At 39.4% G+C, this 19317-nt stretch overlaps 2 protein-coding genes across 15 annotated transcripts in view; one reads left to right on the forward strand and one right to left on the reverse strand.

The window, feature by feature from the left end:
* IAPP (islet amyloid polypeptide) overlaps positions 1–13253 on the forward strand; it is a 74269-nt gene extending 61016 nt beyond the window's left edge. For 2 of the 5 annotated variants that reach the window (XM_051850854.2, XM_070049473.1), the window contains 4 exons: positions 4132–4207; positions 5634–5721; positions 9127–9221; positions 12836–13253. In XM_051850854.2, coding sequence (XP_051706814.2) covers positions 9142–9221; positions 12836–13016 — 261 coding nt within the window. In that variant the 5' untranslated portion in view covers positions 4132–4207; positions 5634–5721; positions 9127–9141 and the 3' untranslated portion in view covers positions 13017–13253. Of the gene's footprint in view, positions 1–3765; positions 4208–5633; positions 5722–9126; positions 9222–12835 lie in introns of those variants that run through there. The other 3 variants (XM_070049474.1, XM_051850855.2, XM_051850856.2) reach the window with 3 other exon arrangements.
* The window catches only part of SLCO1A2 (solute carrier organic anion transporter family member 1A2), a 100760-nt gene that overhangs the window by 72217 nt on the left and 9226 nt on the right, over positions 1–19317 (reverse strand). The window contains exon 1 of one of the 10 annotated variants that reach the window (XM_070049458.1): positions 16382–16404. The exons of the other annotated variants lie outside the window; for them this stretch is intronic. The gene's annotated coding sequence lies outside the window, so the exon portion shown is untranslated. Of the gene's footprint in view, positions 1–16381; positions 16405–19317 lie in introns of those variants that run through there. 10 annotated transcript variants of the gene reach the window in all.

The following is a 19317-nucleotide window of genomic DNA, read 5'->3' on the forward strand; positions in this document are numbered from 1 at the left end:
AAGGGCTGAGCCAAGCCAAAGCCAGGAGCCCAGAACTCCATCTTGGTGTCCCATAGGAGCGGCAGGGACCTTTGTCCTTAGGCCACCTGCTGCTGTTTGAGCAGCATTAACAGGAAGCTGAAAGAAAAGGAGAGCAGCGGAGGCTCAAACCAACACGCTCATCGGAGATGGCAGCATAGCAAGTGGCCGCTTAACCTGCTGCACCACGATGCTGGCTTTACAGTATTTATAAATATGACCAAAATTTTTAAGAGCTTGGGGATAAATGGTTTATTTTAAAAAAAGCACATGAAGTATGCCATGGTTAGGTTTTCTCCTGGGTTTCACAAGAGGGGTGCCATTTACATCCTGAACACACTCTTGGGACAAGATCTGAAGGAAAGATTGAGAAGGGCTCAAGATGCCTGCAGAGAGTCATGTTCATGGGCAAACTATCAGGCCTTTGATTCCATCAATCCCTTAATCACAACCTCAGAATCGAATTGCACCGAGCATGTCCGTGCAGACGTACATCCCTCAAACTGAACTGATCTCTGGAGAGGCACAGGGAATGACTGGGGCCAGGGCTAATAGCTGCAAGTGGACAGAGTGCCAAGATTAGGGTGATTTGGTCTGGCAATTCCAGTTGCATAGTGTCAATGAAACCCCCAATTAATTCCATTATATTTTTGCAGTAACCAGATCATTATCATATTTCTTTCCCTCCACCTGATTACAATAAGGTCATCTGAGTAACAGAATCCCCAAACAGAGTATTTTATTTCAGCTTCCTTATTGCAGTTCCTGCTTCAGCTATGTGTGGGTGTGTCTGAATATATTAGCTGTCAATCAAGAATTTTAATAGGTAGCTTATATGAGAACGCCTCTTTGCCTATCATCTGTGGATTATGGACAAAATTTTGTTACTCTGGATCTCTGAAATGCAAAATATTTATCCAGAATACATAGGTGTTGGCTTTTTAATTTGCAGGCAAAAGCAACAAATTTATTCAATCTATTTATGCAGAAACCCATTAAAAGACATGCTCTTTGTTAGTCTTTATTTTTGTCAACCAATCAATATGCTTTCAAAACCTTTCCATCTTAAAGGAATCTTTTGCATAAATTATTAAACATTTTAACAGTGATTATAAAATAGCTAGATTTCAACTTTAATCATACATTCCTTCCGTGAGAAGTGCTGAACATACTCACAGGACATTCCTCTTAAATTATTAAGTATCTGTTTAAACAATCAACACTAATCAGAGTTCTCTTGACTACTCACATTACCACTTAAAAATCCTATCCATAAAATAGATCTAATAGCAGATTTGTAACTTTGCATCTTTGCATTTATAACCAGAGAAATGACTATTTGAGGGGCCTGCCACTTTCTCACATGACTTTGGAAAAGTTACCTGATTTCTCTAAATACTCAAATGTGCCTGTGCAGAAGTTATTAGTTCCTATCACAGGATTCTTTGATGCTTCAGTGGGATATTGCACAAAAAATATTCCACCACAATGACTGGCGCTAAGCAGATGCTGAATAAATGAGCATTTCTGCTGTCTCCTTCTCTCCTTCCTACAAGATCAGTCTCTCCATTAGACACATGGTGCTTTGCCAACAATTATCTTTCCTCCCTCCCTTGTCTTGTCAAATTCTCCTTCCTTCTGACTCCTGAGAAATCAACAAACATCTATTCAACATATCTGTAGTGAGTGCCAGGTACTTTTAAAATGTTATCTTAACCTGTTACTAACCTCTCCTAAAAGTATCAGTATTTCTTCCTATTTCCCTTTATAGTGAAACCTCTTTGATGTGCTAACAAGAGAAAAAAAAATCTTATACAGATAGTTGTCATTGGAAATCAAAATATCTAAATACTGTATTTACAATTTAGATTGTATGTGCATGTGAGTATGTTCCAGAAAAAATAGTCTATTTCTTCCACCATAGTCTCATAAGGACTCTCAAATATGTTAAGATCCTTCGATCTACATTAGCAACTGTTCAGGACTCATTCAATCCTATTGTTTGTGTTTCTAGATTTATCCAGAACTCTGCATCCTAGTGATAGTCAATCAGTAAACTTTTATTTCTATATTCTAGTCTTCATCTGTGTAATTTATATGCATCATGTAACACTCACATCAACCTTTCCCTCTTGAAACTTTCTCTTCATTTAATTTCTGGCACTACTTTTATCTCTCCCAAATCATTTTTGAGTATTCTTATCTCTTTTTATTACCTATTTTTAAAGATTTATTTATTTACTTGAAAGGCAGAATCACAGAGAGAGAGAAGGAGAGACAGAGAGAGAAAGAGATCTTTCATCAGCTGGCCCACTCCCCAGATGCCTGCAATGACCAGGGCTGGGCCTGGAGGAAGCCAGGAGCCCAGAAACTTCCTCTGGGTCTCCCATATGGGTGGCAGGGGCCCAAGGATCTGGGCTATCTTAGCTGACCTCCCAGGCACATCAGCAGAGAGCTGGATTGGAAGTGGAGCAGCCAGGACTTGAACTGACACCCATATGGGATGCCAACACTGCATGCCGCAGCTCAACCCACGGAGCCACAGCCCTGGCCCCAAGTATCCTTATCTGTTCCTAATACCTGTTCCTCAGGTGACTGAAGAATTCTCTTCTTTTCCAAGATATCCCCTATTCTAGGATATTCTAGTGGCGCATGTTCTCTGTGGCTTGTATAATTTCATGTTCAATGGTTTCCTTCAAAGCTCTTTTCCTGGCCAGACCTATCCTGTTATCCAGATCCGTATTTCCAAGTGACTAAAAAACATGCATAAATGTCTAAATTTAAAATTTTAAGCTTTAAAATTTTAAGCTTCACTAATACTCAAAGAAGTAAGTAAACACAAACTGTCTTAAATCTTTGTCAAACACATTGATAGGAATTATATACTACTATCATTTTAATGAGTTTTGAATATTTTAAAATTTATATGAATGGAGCTGAATATTTTTTCATTTGATTATTGTTTATAGCTCTTGCCTATTTTCCTGCTTGACTATTATCTTTTTGCTTCTTATTTATTGAACCCTATATGTTGTAAAGCCTTTAAGTCTTTGACTATAATGTAAATTAAAAATATAATATCTCAGGGCTGGTACTGTGGTGTAGTGGATAAGGCCACTGCCTGCAGTGCCAGCATCCCATATGGGTGCCAGTTTGAGTCTTGGCTGCTCCACTTCCAGTCCAGCTCTCTGCTATGGCCTGGGAAAGCAGTGGAAGATGGCCCAAGTCCTTAGGCCCCTGCATGTGCAGGAGACCCGGAAGAAGCTCCTGGCTCCTAGCTTTGGATCAGCTCAGCTCCGGCCATTGCAGCCATCTGGGGAAGTGAAAAGTGGATAGAAGACCACTCTCTTTCTCTGCCTCTGCCCCTCTGTAACTCTGCCTTTCAAATAAATAAATAAATACTAGAAAATTATATAATATCTCAAAAAATTAGTAAAATATTAAGTTAAAAAAGAAGTGTTAACAAGAAGATACTGTTTTATCATGTGTTTATATTATAAACATGTTTTAAAACATGTTTATCACATGTTTTATCATGTGATCCCTGGTTTTTTTTTTTTTTTTTCAGTTACCCACTAATACAATTCAAGAGAAGTATAGATTATTACACTGCTTCTAGTGGGTAATTCGGCTATATAGTTCAAAAGACTCCACAACATGCAGACACTCCTCTGTTTCCTGCAATATGTCTTTTTTTTTTTTTTTTTTTTGACAGAGTGGACAGTGAGAGAGAGAGAGAGAGACAGGTCTTCCTTTTGCCGTTGGTTCACCCTCCAATGGCCACCGCGGCCGGCGCGCCGTGGCCGGTGCACCGCGCTGATCCGATGGCAGGAGCCAGGTACTTCTCCTGGTCTCCCATGGGGTGCAGGACCCAAGCACTTGGGCCATCCTCCACTGCACTCCCTGGCCACAGCAGAGAGCTGGACTGGAAGAGGGGCAACCGGGACAGAATCCGGTGCCCTGACCGGGACTAGAACCCGGTGTGCCGGCGCTGCAAGGCAGAGGATTAGCCTAGTGAGCCGCGGCGCCGGCTGCAATATGTCTTTATACTAAGATTCGCCCACTAAAAGTCAACTAGGACCTGCATAAACTAATACAAACATCCGTTTGTAGCTATGCTCACAAGAAAGGAAGGAAATCGCATTGTGGGGGAAGCAGTGAACTGGAACCTGGACGAAGAGTGCAAACAGTAAGTAAAGGGAGGCCACAGGGAACAAGTACTGATAGAGTCCCTAGGATCCCGGGGGCCTCAGCTTCGGGTCTCTGTGAAGGTTAGGAAGCTAATGCAAATTTCTTAGATTACCCTAAAATGCACACACACACCCTCCATGGAGCAAAAGTGATTCCAGATGTTGGAAAGTTCCGGAGAGCAGCAGAAGCAACCAAATCCTATCCAGGACAGCATCCCCAACAGGGACCTTTAGGATTCTCTCGGATCAAGTATAAGAAGATAGGATTTAGACTGATAAAGAAAATGTGGTACACACATACACATATTAACATGTTAGTTTGCACTTAAAAAGAAGGAAATTCTGTCATTTGTGCCAACATAGATGGAACTGGAGAACCTAGGAAGGCAGTGAAATAAGCCAGGCACAGGTAGACAAACAGTGTGTCCTTGCTTATGTGTGGAATCTGAAACAATTGGACTCACAGAAGCAGAGAGCAGAAGGGTGGTTACAGAGGCCGGGGAGTAGGGAAATAGGGGGATGTGGTCATAGGGTTCGCAAACTCAGACAGGAGAAATATGGCTTTTCTTTTGAGATCCGTTGCACAGCCACTATCTTTCTCTGCCTCCAGCATGGTAAATATAGTTCACAAGAATGTACTGTGGATCTAAAACAGTCAGAGTCACAGAAGCAGGGGGCAGAATGGTGGTTAGAGACCGGGGAGTAGGGAAATGGGCGGAAGGTGGTCATAGGGTTTACAAACTCAAACAGGAGACATATGGCTTTTCTTTTGAGATCTGTTGCAGAACCACTATATTTTTCTGCTTCCAGCATGGTAAATATAGTTCACAAGAATGTACTGTGGATTTTAGAATTACAAAGAGAGTAAATTTTCAAATATTCCCACCACAACAAAGTGTTACATATTCGAGATGATGGACATGTTCATTATTTTGGTTTAACTATTTTTCATCATTGTATTCATCAATTACAATGTCACTTTCAACCTCATTACAATTAAATATGTGCAATTAGAACTGTCGATTTATAACAAAATTGATACAAAGTGTTCAAAACTTAAAAAGACGTATGACCTAATAAATGCAAATCAAATCACTACAACTGAGAGTTATCAGGAACAAAATACAGATTACGTTTCCAAGGAAAATCAAATGTTGAAGTTACTAGATATACAATACAAATTAACCATATGTGGAAGTACCTAAAAACTTCAAAAGATTTATTTATTTCAAAAGGTAGCATTACAGAGAGGGAGAGAGACAGGCTACCTCCACTTCTGATCTAGCTTCCTGCTAAGGTGCCCTCTTCCGAGCAGCAGATTCTTACTCAAGCACTTAAAGCCACAGAATGTATTGCCAGGCACTTTTTTTGCAAGCTTAGTGTGTATTCAGTAACCTGAGAAGTACTTTTTATTTTTATTTTTAGAGTCAAGTTCTCACTTGCTGATTGACTCCCCAAATGCCTGTGAAGACCTTGGGCCTGCTGAAGTCAGGAGCCAGGAATTCAATCCCATGTGAGTGGTGCAAACTCAGTAACTTGGGCCATCGCTGCTGCCTCCCTATGCTTGCATTAGTGGGAAGCTGGAGTTAGGAGCAAGAGAAGGGATTTGAACCCACGCTTTGCAGTGTGGGACATGGGCATCTAAACCTGTATCTTAACCGTGAGTCCAAACACTCAGCCCAGAAGAATTTTTGTTTAGTGCTTTTTTGTTTAGTGCAGATTTTGATTCAGTGGATCTGAGGTGCAGCCTGAGATTTTGCATTTCCAGCAAACTCCCAGCTGATGCCAAAGCAGTCAGCGCCTTCAAACAGGTGGACTAACAAGGGTAGGGAGTATTCAAAGATGAGTAACAGTGATGTTTTCTTGTAAGAAGCAGCCTAGGAGATGGTGATGGGGTTGCCAGGTAGAGAATGGAATCTGTGGACCAGCTTTCACTTTCACTGGTATGGGAAGATGAGAGATGGGGATAGATATCAACCTTGCGATAAACTCTGTAAGGACAACTGAAGGCCATTTTCTTGTCAAAACAAGATCATCCAGGGGTTACAATAACACATAACAGCCCAGAGAGTGCAATTGGCAATTCAGTGTATGGGAACAGAGATCTTTTTTTTTTCTTTTTACCAAAGAAATATTCTGAGATGGCCAAGTGAGAATTTGAATTTCACCTTGCCCCAGTGGAGCTGTGTAGCCCTGAGGAAGTTCGTCATATTGTCTGAATCTTGATCTCATCAACTGTAAATTGGGCGAATGATGCACCCCTTAGATGTGTGCCGATGAAGTGAGGCATCACATATCAATTAAAATCACTGTGCCTGACATAGTTGTTCTTAAAAAATACCAGAACTACCTCACCTTTCTTAAGAAGAACGTTTTCTTTTTGGCATTAATTTTTCAGGGAGCGAAGGGGAATCCATTTTGGAATATTACGTTTGGCACCCTTAACAAAAAAGGACATGAAAACTGAGTGAAATAAATATGTAGATTAGAAGCAAGTATTTTGGTCTAGATAAACACTCAACAAAGAATCAGAAAAATTGAGCTTCGGTCTGTAATTCAACACTGACTCAATGTTTGCAGTTGGATAAGATTTAATATCTCTGGGTCCCTGTATCTTTTCTAAAACACTGTATACAATTTGAAAAATGCATTATCATCTTACAGGAAACCAGTATCTTTTCAAGCCCTTTGTTTTTGTTATCATTTTCTTTGGAATCTCAGTAATTGTCACAGAAATGTGAAAACTGTAGCATCGTCAGATAATTAGATCAAGGATTGGGAACAAGTTTGTTTCTTTTCTCTGAAATCTCTACCCAAAAATTGTGTCACTCAGCTTTAAAGAAGTCTATGAAATCAATGAATCTAATTTTTTTGTTTGAGAATGCCCATCTCTTTTGTACTACAAAGTTATGCATATTTTCTTGGACAGTTGGAAATTCTTTTATTCGCTGTACATTACATCAAGTTGTTAGGACCTTAGATATAATTTAGAAATGTTAAAAAAAATGGAAAGAGTTAAAAACAACAGATGACTTTAAAAGGCAAACTGGAGAGTGCTGTTATGATCGGAGCCTTTCATAACTTCTTCATGAAGCTGAAAGAAAAATCTATTTCTTCAAAATAATTGAAGTATTTCCACATAATGATTAATGGAAAGTCATCCAAAGCTGCTTGGCTATGTATAGTGATGCATCTCTGTGGTGGAATGAGATGCCAAGATGGCCGCTGGCAACAGAAACTGCCTGGCAACAGGCTGTGATTGGATGGCTTCAGAAACCACATGACAATAGAGCCTGCCTGGCAACAGGCTGTGATTGGTTAGAGCATAGACTGCCCCTTGACCAGATTGGCTGCCCTGGCTATTTATGGTGCTGTACCAACTGAAATAAACGTGTCTGTGGGCTGCTCGCCTCTGGCCTGATTTCACCCGACTCCCAGGGTCTGTGTGGAGACTCCGTGCCTCTTGCCCCACCACGCTCCTCCTCTCACATCTCTGTTTAAATGCTGATAAACTAATTTTTTATATAAAATTATTGTTTTAAGCAGCTAATCCCTTCATATTTCACTGTGAATGTATTTTGTTTTCTCACTTACATCATTTTTATATGCCTTCTAGTTCAATCTGTTTCTTAAATGTCCATAGCATTAAGTCATCAGGGTCATTTGTATTCAGTTACACCTGTAAGCCCAAGTGTAGGATTTAGGCAGAGGCAGGTACAAGCACAGGGACACAGGATCTGACCAGTTTACTCCTAGGAAAGCTGACCTTAAAACATTGTACAGGGAAGCAGGGGGCCAGATCACAGCAAACCAGAGACATCTGAGTCAGCATTTTAAACACCGTGTGAAGACGTGTGTCACTTGAAAGGGTCAGCCACCTCCCCTTTTCTACATCCTGGACACTCTTCTAACCCTTTCTATAGAAGCCCCCGGCAACCTGCTCCTGCAGAAGGTGGTTTCTCTGGGGGTTCATACCTCCCGACTGTCTCCTTTACTTCTCACAAGTCATTAACATTTTCTTGAGCAACTCCTGCTTGAGACTGATATTTGGCAACACCCCAAGGGAACAGCCACTTGGCGTGACCAACAGCACACCACTCCACGTCTCTGGCTTCATTCTTCCTACATCAGCCCATCAGTTGCTACTCTTAATCACTTCTTTTTATTAATGTCTTGCTATCACAGAGGCTTGATTCTTGAAGACTCACTCCTATTTTACAAAGATAGCAAATTCAAATTTGTGCTGGGTATGACGCCCTGAGCTGCAGAAAGACAAGCTGTATCTGCTGTGTTAATATTTACTAATGTGTTACGGTGATAGTGGTCCATCTGTTTCTGCTGTCAATGAGGCACTTTCTGTCTATGGGGATGGAAATTAATGAGGTCTCTGTGAGCTGCCTGATGTCAGAGCTGAGAAAGGTGTGAAGGGTATTTAAGAGCTGGAGCACTGGTTAGCAAGTCAGCAGCAAAGCTTGGGATTCAAGCTTGACCTTGTTTCCATGAAGCTTTCTGACTATCAAAGTCACTTTCTGATATTACTAGATTAAAAGGTAAAAATTGTCCTGTTTGGGGGAAAGTATTACTTATTTAGGGAAAAGCAGACCTGCTGTTAAATATATGGTATATTTCAAAGTAAAAGTAAAGAGCTAATGTATTATATATCAATATTCCAGATTGTTTATAGAAAAGGGAACAGAGTAAGCAGAAATTTTGAAAATAATTGTAAAATTGTTTCAACAATATCAAGGGACTATACTGATATAATTTATAAGACCTATATTGCTATAACCCCTTAATATCAATAAAGGTCTTATAAGTTATGCTTTCAAAAGACTTATTTTACTGGGCTCTAATTTAAAATTGCATCAGTTGGAACTACATGAAATGTCCTGATTTCAGTGTGCAGTATTCTTTTCAGAGAATTAGATGAGCGATGTGCATCCTGAAGCTGCCAATAGTTCTACTTGTGCTCTCAGTTGCAGTGAACCACCTGCAAGCTTCACCTGTTGAGAGGTTAGTAACTCTAATACTCTTTTTCTTCTGTAAAGTGCAGGAAATTAGAATCAAATACAGCTAAATCACTAACAGCTCCTGGGCCAGTAGATTCCTGAGTCACTCATGTTAAAGGAATAGGATCACACGCTGTTCATTGCTTCTTAAATTTTGTGTTCTTTAAAGACTGTCTGTGGTGGAACTTGTGGCAGACAGGAGCGGGTAGTCTTAGTCTTCTCAAGAAATATGCTGGCAGAACTTAGAAGGCAAAGCCCAAGCGTGAATCAGGAAAAGCCAAGAGGTGGTAATTTCTGTTCTACTAATACTGAAACAAACCAGAGAAACTTAAGTAATGCAAGCATTTTACACTGGAGAAAATTTTAAATTTTATCTCTCAAAAGAATGGAAATATCCAAAGCTTTTACATCTTTTTCTGAACAATGAAATGGATAGGAATAATCTGGAGGGGAGGGCAAATTAAAGGCTTTGAGAAGTTCAAGTTAGAAGAAATAATCAGAAATACCAGAAGTTATTCTTGATGAGATAACTTGTAAGCTGCTATAAATGTTAATTAATACGTCTTCAAAAATATTTTCAATAGGTTTCCAGTGCATCAGAATTTCCTAGGAAGGTTTATTGGAAAGGAATCATGGCATTTAAATGATAGCTTTAAGGAGGTCTAAAAACTATACCAAATGAGACTGTTGGCAGTGATTACAATTTTCAAATGGGAACCATTTAAAATGGTAATATCCTATTGATAAGAGATTCTCAAGTCCCCATCTATGCATATATCATAAATAATGTACTGATGATTTTGTGCCCAAATCAGTTTTCTTCCATGTAGTCTTGCGGGACTGACCTTCTTCACCTTTACTCTCCACAGAAGTCCTTAAAGTCGTCCTAGAATGCTTCTCATTAGAATTATCATCACCTTGTCTTTGTTTTCATTTGGGGTGTTTTTTCTTGGAAATCCATGACAGTATGTTCAGATTTCTACAGCACACAGGTCTAATAACCAGCATGAACCATCATCAGATTTTCTTTGTTATTTCAGGGATTATTAGTTCAGAATGTTCTCAGAAATGGCTGTAATTTCCAACTGTTTTTTTTCATAGATAGAAATAATTTTTAAATCAATATGTAGTTTCTGATAAGCATAATATTTGGAAGATGACAGGAAAATTAGCAGTATTACTGAGTATGTACATCTATATCTTGGTCTTTTCTTTTGTTAGATTTAGATATATTCTAAGATGCTGTGCCTCACGTGTCTTTTGCTGTTGGTTTATTACAAGTGAGCTTCACTAAGAAACAGAATAATATATAACATTACTTAGTATCCGAATGCTTTCATACTACTCTCACACTTTTTACTTTGAGTCATTGTTAGAAATATTTTCAAAATATTCTTCAAATTGCTTTTCAATGTGATTCCTGACATTAGTATGTTTGGTCATTATTTTAAAGACAAAATGATATAACATCCTGACCTTTTAAATCATTTAATAACCTGCATATTTCATAAAAAACTAAAAAAGCTTATGTAGCAAAGGTGTCAAATTTTAAGCTCCTTTAAGACATAAAGCTAGTGTAGGTTTATTATTTAATATCATTTTCCTCATAAAATTCAGTCACATCATTTGTGATTTATGCAACTTTCATATATGTACAGGATGGGACTTTATAAACCATACGCAAAATAACTGTATATTCATGTCTAAGGCAAAAGAACCATATACTTTCCCATTAACTTTTTTGATTTGAAAAGCAAACAGACAGAGAGCAACAGAGATCGTCCATCTGCTGGTTCATTTCCTAATTCCCAACAACAGTAGGAGTGGGGCCAAGCTGAAGCTAGGAGCCCAGAACTCAGTCTGGGTCACCCACATGGGTGATAAGGAATCAAGTACTTGAGCCATCACCTGCTTCCTTCAAGGGTGTACAAACAGGAAAACTCTGACAATTTCTCTTAAGTAGAATGGTGGTAACACAACTCAAATAAGCCATAGTTTTATTTAGAATAATTAAAACTCTATTCTTGACCTTCCAACCAATTATCAAATGATTGCTCAGCATTTAGGATAGAGAGTATTTCACATTCTACACCAATCATTTGCTACACATATCTTGCTATGGGTACTGCCTTTGAACCCTCTCAATTTGACCTGTGACTTCCTTTATAGCTTTAAATATATTAATTTACAGTATTTTGACCCACTTCCAATTCCTGCCCTTCTTCAGGAAAAGTTTGTCTTTCAGAATTTAATGTCCATCGTATGGAGTTAGCAGTTCAACCCTTGCAAGCATTCAGTCTCTCCTTTGAAATGAACACTGCTCATGCTTACTATACCTTTCAGGATAAATAACTGAACAGGGAATGTGGATAACACTGATAAGGAACAAATAATTAGTTCCCCAAATCGGTTTCCTTTGCTGGAATAATTGGTTTGTCAGCCTGCATTTACATTGCACAAATATCCTGTTCACATGATGCTCGCAGAAGAAGCTACTGAGGTGGGAAAGAAATGTGGTAGTAAAGGTTTTAAAAACTCTAAAGCACACCCTTCAGTATTGTTGATGATGCTGATGAAATTATATGATGATTCTCTATTCATTTTGTTGGACTGAAGTTTATGCCCATGGGTTAGTAATTATGTGATTTTCTTTTTGTCCCTGGCAGCCTCCATTCAACTCTTTGATTCATGGGTTTGAATGCTTTAGATAACTCATATTAACGAAATCATGTAGTATTGCTCTTTCTGTGACTGGCTTATTTAATTTAGGATAATGTCCTCATGACTCATCCATGTTGTCACGTGCTGCATCATTTCCTCTGAACATTTCTTTGTCTTTTTTAAAAAGATTTTATGAATTTATTTAGAGTTGGCGCTGTGGCATAGTGGGTAAAAAGATTTTATGAATTTATTTGAGAGGTAGAGTTACAGACAGATAGAGGGAGAGACAGAGAGAAGTCTTCCACCTGCTGTTTCACTCCCCAGATGGCCACAGCAGCTGAAGCTGGGCCAATCTGAAGCCAGGATCCAGGAGCTTCTTCCAGGTCTCCCACTTGAGTGCAGGGGCCTAATCATCTGGGCCATCTTCTACTGCTTTTCCAGCCGTAGCAGAGAGCTGGTTCTGAGGAGTAGCAGCCAGGACTGGAACCAGCGCCCAGTGTATGGGATGCTGGCACCACAGGCAGAGACTTAGCCTACTACACCACAGAGCCAGATCCAACATTTCTTTAACATGCCTGCTTCAATTATCTCAAGGAACTTAACACAAATTAATATGTTTAACTCTTTTTGAAAGACGTAGGAAATGAATAATCTTAAAAATTGCCCCATATTCCAAGTGACCTATAAATTTTACTTTCTAAATCATCAGCAAGATTTAGAAGAATATAAGACAGACATTTTAATAATTATTATCTGGAATGTACTCTGAACTGTGAATAAAGAATTACATTGGGAAATGTAATATTGACCATGAAGATAGATATCCTATGATATCTCCAGCTATTTCTATAAACAACGTCCTTTAGTTCCTATCACTATGAAATATTTAGTGTCACACGGCTGTATCTAACCCCAGTTCTAATTCTGTGACCTTTCACATTTGTTCCCTGTTACCAGTCATCAGGTGGAAAAACGGAAATGCAACACTGTCACATGTGCCACACAACGCCTGGCAAATTTTTTAATTCATTCCAGCAACAACTTTGGTGCCATTTTCTCACCTCCCAGTGTGGGATCCAGTTCATATGGCAAGAGGAATGCAGTTGAGGTTCTAAACAGAGACCCCCTGCACTACTGACCCAGGTGGGAGTCAGTGCCCTCCACAGCCCCCGTTGACTCTGTATAAACATGAGTCCCTGTCGCGTTCCCGTTCCAGTGTAACTGTGGCTCTGCTTGTCCCATGTGTGTCACCACTACACGTAAATTGTCATTTGAGGTGTGTTTTCAATTTAGTACTAATTAAAATCCCAAAATAAAAAAGACTATGTCTTTAAAGCTAAAATGTTCCTGCCATTGATTTTTATTTTAAAAAAAATCACTTTGTGGACTGTATTTTATGGCTGAGTTAAAGAACAAAGAATAGAAAGGTGCTTTGAACCTTGGTAAATTGTAAACAAATAATAGTAAAGGTATGATTCTGAATATAAGGAAACCAACCATTGTAAGTATCCCTGTGAAACCATAATATTGTGCACTAGATTTCTGCAATGAGATAAAATGTTGTCCAAAAAAATAAATAAGTAGGGGCAGGCAGAGGTCTGGCAAAGCAGTTAAGATGCCATCATCCCACATTAGAGTACCTGGGTTTAGACTCAGCTCTGCTCTGATTCCAGCTTCCTGTTAATGCATGCCCTGGGAGGCAGCAGATGATGGCCCAAGTGTTTGCATCCCTGACACCCATTTGAGAAACCCAGACTGAGTTCTGGGCCCCTGGCTTCAGCATGTCCCAGACCTCCCTGTTGCAGACATTTAGGGAGTAAGCCAGAAGATTAAATAAATAAATAACTATTTCTTCTCTCTCTCTCTCTCTCTCTCTCTCTCTCTCTCACACACACACACACACACACACACACACACACCGTTCTAATAAAGTTCCTTTTTTAATACATCAATTTCCTTATTCTGGCATTCAAATCCTTCCTTAACTGAGCCCAGTCCTGTTTTCCAGTTTTATCCAATGTGATTTCACTTCGTGTACCTGTGCTCCTCCCAAACCACTTGGCTCTTGCAGTTGTTTCTAGAGAATCTGTTATCATCAGATTTTCTCTCATTATTTAACCTATGTCTCTTCCATCTACTCCTTCCAAAGTGAGCAACTCTCCCCAGTGCACCCTTTTGAAATATTTCAATGACAACAAGAATCTTTAATCAGAGCTATATTGAATGACTTTTCCTCTCACAAAGCCCTTAACACACCTTGAAGGTTAAAAGAAATGTAGCATTAGAATATTGTATTATTACAGCTATATTTGTTTAAAATACTGTATTAGAGTTTCATATTATTGCTGTATTGTTTGTATAGCTGATGTGGTTCTTCAACATTCCTAGATTCTAACTCAGACTAGAAGTTAATCATTTCACCACTTCACGTTTCCTGGCCCACACTCAAGGAACGTAAGCCCATCTCATTATTCTGGGAAAAATTCAGCTTCCTGAACAGCCTCCACCTTCCCTGCCTGACTGACTGTGCTGGCACAAAGTTTAATAGCTGCTTCCTGAAAATGGCTCGACTTGTATCACCAACATGTTTTGAGTGATAGTGGGTGGAATCATTGTGTGAACTAAAGATTTTTATAAAATACAGGGGCTGCTGTTGGAGCTCAGTGGGTTAAGCCACAGCTTACAATGTCTACATTCCATATCACAGCACCAGTTCAAGTCCCAGCTGCTCTGCTTCCAATCCAGTCCCTGCTAGTGCACCTGGGAAAGCAGTGGATGCTTTCCCTGCCACCCATGTGGGAGACCCAGCTGGAGTTCCTGGCTCCTAGCTTGGGCCTGACCCATCCCCAGCTGTTGGGACTACCTAGGGAGTAAACCAGTGAGTGAAAGATCTCTCTCTCTCTCGCTCGCTCCCTCTCTCTCTCTCTCTGCTTCTGCCTTTAAAATTTTAAAAAGTTACAGAAGAAGCAAACACCTAACATTTTATCCCAGATAGGTTTAACAAAACATATACAATTAACACACATCCATTATATCAGAGCATATTAATTATTTTATTACCTTGAGTTACTAAACTCTTAATGTAATGAATCCCATTTCCCAATAAATTAAACATATTACACAATTAAATATTTAAATTCAATGAAGAATATTTCAATAAAATTCTGAATTTCCATAAGTGTAATTAAGCAAATTCCATAAAAATGGGTTTTCTGATGTGCTTGGATGACAGAAAATTGTCATGTTTCTTAATTTATTGGGAGAAAAATGCTCTTTTATTTGAGTAATAACAATATACTAGGATGCTTCCCTTTACTGTTTTAATCTAGAATATACATTGAATTCATAAGCAAAATTCAAATTTTGCATATTGCTTAAACTTTGAAAACTTTTAATTTGTATCACTTTTGTGAAAACATAGTAGTATACATTGCTCATTCCTTTTTTTAAAATTGATTTTATTTATTTGAACGACAGAGAGACAGAAAGACAGAGATCCCCCATTGCTGGTTCAGTCCCCAAATGCCCATCATCATAGTCAGGGTAGGGCCAGACTAAAGCCAGGAACCAGGAACTAAATCCAGGTCTCCCACTTGACAGTGATGGGGACTCAACTACTTGAGTCACCATCTGCTGCCTCCCAGAGTACAACATAGCAGGAAGCTGAATCTGGGGTTGAACCAGTACTCTACCCAGGCACTCAGAGGTGGAACATGAGCATACCAAGTAGCATCTTAACCACTCAACCAAATACCCTACATTGTTTATAAAATATGTATGCTGACTGAAAATTCTGCCCTGGAACATGCATTAGCAGCACATAATGAGATATCAGCCTACTAATGAGTCATAGCTCAGTGGAATTTCTAACACGAGAAACAAATAAACAAGGAAAACTAGAAATTACTCCGTGATGCTCAAGCATGCCTTGAGAATCGACCTGTAATTTCCCATAGTCAGGAGAGAAGTGGATGAACTCTATATGCTATGCAGATTTGTCAACTCCAAAGCTAAACAGGAGCTAAGACTTTATATAATAACAGTAATTTTTTTCTTCTGTGAAACATTATATAAATTAGTCAAATTGCTGTCATTTGACTTTGCAAACAACAGTCTTATGGATGTGAAGATGTTAAACTTTCTATTGGTTGGAACTAGGGCAGATCTAAATAATTCCTTAAATCGTTAAATAATTATGCTGAGGTGGTTAATATCGTAGTGGGGAGTATTTTTCTTGAGATCTTTTCTGCGTGCTGGCTACAGCACTCCACTAATCAAATATGTTCAGTTAGATTCTGCAGGAAGACCAGAAAACAGTAAAAATACAAATAAGGGGCAAGCGTTTGGTGCAGGGGGTAGGATGCCATTTGGGTGTGGGTGTTGTGGCACAGCAGGTTAAACATCTGTGTGAGATGCTCACACCCCATATCAGAGTGCTGCTTCCCATCCTGGCTGCTCCACTTCTGATCCAGCTGACCCACTAATGTACCTGAGCAGTCTTACCATTCATGCGGGAGACACAGATGGAGTTCCTGGTTTCTGGCTGGTCCAGGCAGAGCTGTTGTAGCCATTTGGCCAGTGAGCCAGAGGATGTAAGTTCTCTTCCTCACAGCCTGCGTTGTGTCACATCAGTGTAAGCTACCACTGGCAATGTTGTCTTCCCATATCAAAGAGCTGATTTCAGGCCCAGATGCTCCATTTCTGACCCGGCTTCCTGATAATGTGTCTGGGAAAGCAGTGGAAGATGGACAAAGTGCGTGGGCCTCTGCCAGCCACATGGGGAACAAGATAGAGTTCCTGGCTCCCGGATTCTCTCTGGCTGGCACCTGGCTATTGTAGATATTTGGAGAGTGAACCAGCAAATGGAAGATGTCTCTCTCCCTCCCTCCCTCCCTCTCTGTGTCACTCTACCTTTCATAGGAAAAACTAAACAAATCCTTTTTTTACAGGATCTATTTATCACTCTTTCCAATAAATAAATCTTTTAAAAATTCAAAGAATAACAAATGCTGGCAAGGTTGTAAAGTGTAATGTAACACACCGTTGGTGGAAATACAAATTGGTACAGCTGTTAAGAAAAATATGAAGATTCCACAGAAAACTAAAAATGTATCTACCGTATGACCCAACCATCCCACTACTGGGCATAAATCCAAAGGAAATGAAATCAACATGTGAAAGAGCTACCTGCACACCCATGTTTATAGCAGCTCAATTCACAATAGCAAAGATATGGAAACAACCTAGATGTCCATAAACTGATGAATTAATAAAGAAAATGTGGTGTGTATATTCATGAGGGATTATTACTCAGCCATAAGATGAATGAAATCCTGACATTTTCAATAAAATGTCTGGAACTGGAGATCATTATGCTAAGTAAAATAAGCCAGACCCAGAAAGACAGATATCACATATGTTCTCTCATTTGTGGAAGTTAATATAGAGTATTAAAATTGTGTGAATGTTATGTGGCATATACTTATAAATATTGCTTCACTGAATTATACCATATATATGTCAATACATCCCTCTTAAGTCACATTTGATCATTACCATGAATCCCTCACTTTGTGATATGTGTCCCTGTTTTCAAGAAAAAGATAATTTTAAAAAAGATGTCATTTGGGACTCTCATATTCCATGTCTTCATGCCTTGTTCTAAGTTCCAGGTCTGCTCCCAACAGTTGGTGGCTTAAGTAGTTGGGTCCCTGCCACTGTGTGAGGAACCTGGACTGAGTTCCTCGCTCCCAGTTTCAGCTTACCTTGCATGGCATGAGTGTTTGTGGAATGAATCAATAAAAGGGAGACCTATCTCTATGTCTCCCTCTCAATCTCTCTCTCTCCCTTTCAAATGAGTAACTTAAATGAAAAATGCAAATACATGCTATGCTGTTTACCAGGTGTATCACAAGATCTTTGTATTCAGTAGAATCAGGCATTGCCATTTCATTGAATAGTGGAAAAAATCACAAAGAATAATCATTGTTTTGATAAAAGGCCATAGTACCTTTGGACATCTGATAAATGTTTCTGCTTATCTGATAGTTTTTTTAATAGGGGGTCTCTCATTATACCTGGGAAGGAAGTAGTTACAATACAGTGCCATTTAGAGGAAAATTGCATGGTGCTTCCAAGGTCCATTGAGCAGCTACTAATGGCATGAAGTACGCTTATACTGGGTAGAAGTTGGCAATGCCAACTTCTTTAAAAATTGCGATAAAATTCTTCACTTATTTTTAGTCGTATAGGAGGTGTCAATAGCATCCCTGATGACTTCAAACCTGCTATTTCTTCAGGACGAGAGTGTAGAAATATTTACCAGGTGATAAAAATAACCTACAGTATGGAGCAGAGATTTGAATTTGAATGTGTCATGATTAGTGCAAAGTCCTTCTTACATGTTGTGTATCTTCCATGCAGAAGACATGAAAAAACATTTTTCTTCTAGAGCACTTTTCTCATTCTCATAGGAGAGAACCACCATGTTGCTGCTGGGCCCCATGTAGCCAGAGATGGAAGATTTGCATTTGTTCTACAGCAACACCGTCAGAGGGACTGGGGAGGAATGTACTAGCTGTGTGCTTCTTATTGCCGTATGGCAGGAAGGTTGTGCAGCCTCATTCACATAGACCTGTGTGACCTTGAAGCTCTATTTCTGCACATGTGTCATGAAAATAATAGTAAGTCACTCAGAGAGTGGAAGAGTAAATGAGATCAGGTTGGTGGTGAAAATTTTGGTGGCAAATCTGCCCGGATTCCTTCCGCTGGTTCCTCCTGCTTTCCCTTGCAGAGGGAGCATCCCCTCTCTATGAAGCATGTCTCAGAAGGGTCGCCTTCTAAAAGCAGAATATCATTGGGTCACACATTGTAGGGAGGAGGTACCTGACAGCTGTAGAGTTTGGGAAGGTGCTTGAGGGAGCACTTGATGAGAGAGACTTCCACACCTAAATGTCTCTATTTGTTTACCCAACTCAGCTTGCTCTTCTCATTTAGAGATACACTTAGGACATGCTCATATAGGCAACATGCTGTTCTAAGGTTGTTTAAATGTATTATCTGACTTAAAACCTTGCTATTAAATCTATTCTTGAGATAAAAAAAAAGAAGCAGAGAAGGTAAAGATTTGTGCAAGGTCGAGTGGTTAGATTGGTTAGAGCCAATGAATTAACCAAAATGTTCACCCTTCTATGGGTTTGCTGAGCATCTCTTCTCACTGAGACGTTCTTGAAGTGCTGGGGAAACAGCAGTACACCAGACAGACAAGTCCCCACTTCTCATGGAACTTATGTTCAAGTTTTGAGATGGTGGGGGGGTACCAGGGCTGTGTTTTTAACCACTGTGTTATACCATTTTCCCAAACCTGAGAGATCTGTCAAAGTCTGTCCTCTTCCTTCCATAGCTAAATAAACTAAATCATAAAAATTTGCAGAACAAGA

This window comes from Oryctolagus cuniculus, chromosome 9, assembly GCF_964237555.1.
Source record: "Oryctolagus cuniculus chromosome 9, mOryCun1.1, whole genome shotgun sequence".
NCBI classification, from domain to species: domain Eukaryota; kingdom Metazoa; phylum Chordata; class Mammalia; order Lagomorpha; family Leporidae; genus Oryctolagus; species Oryctolagus cuniculus.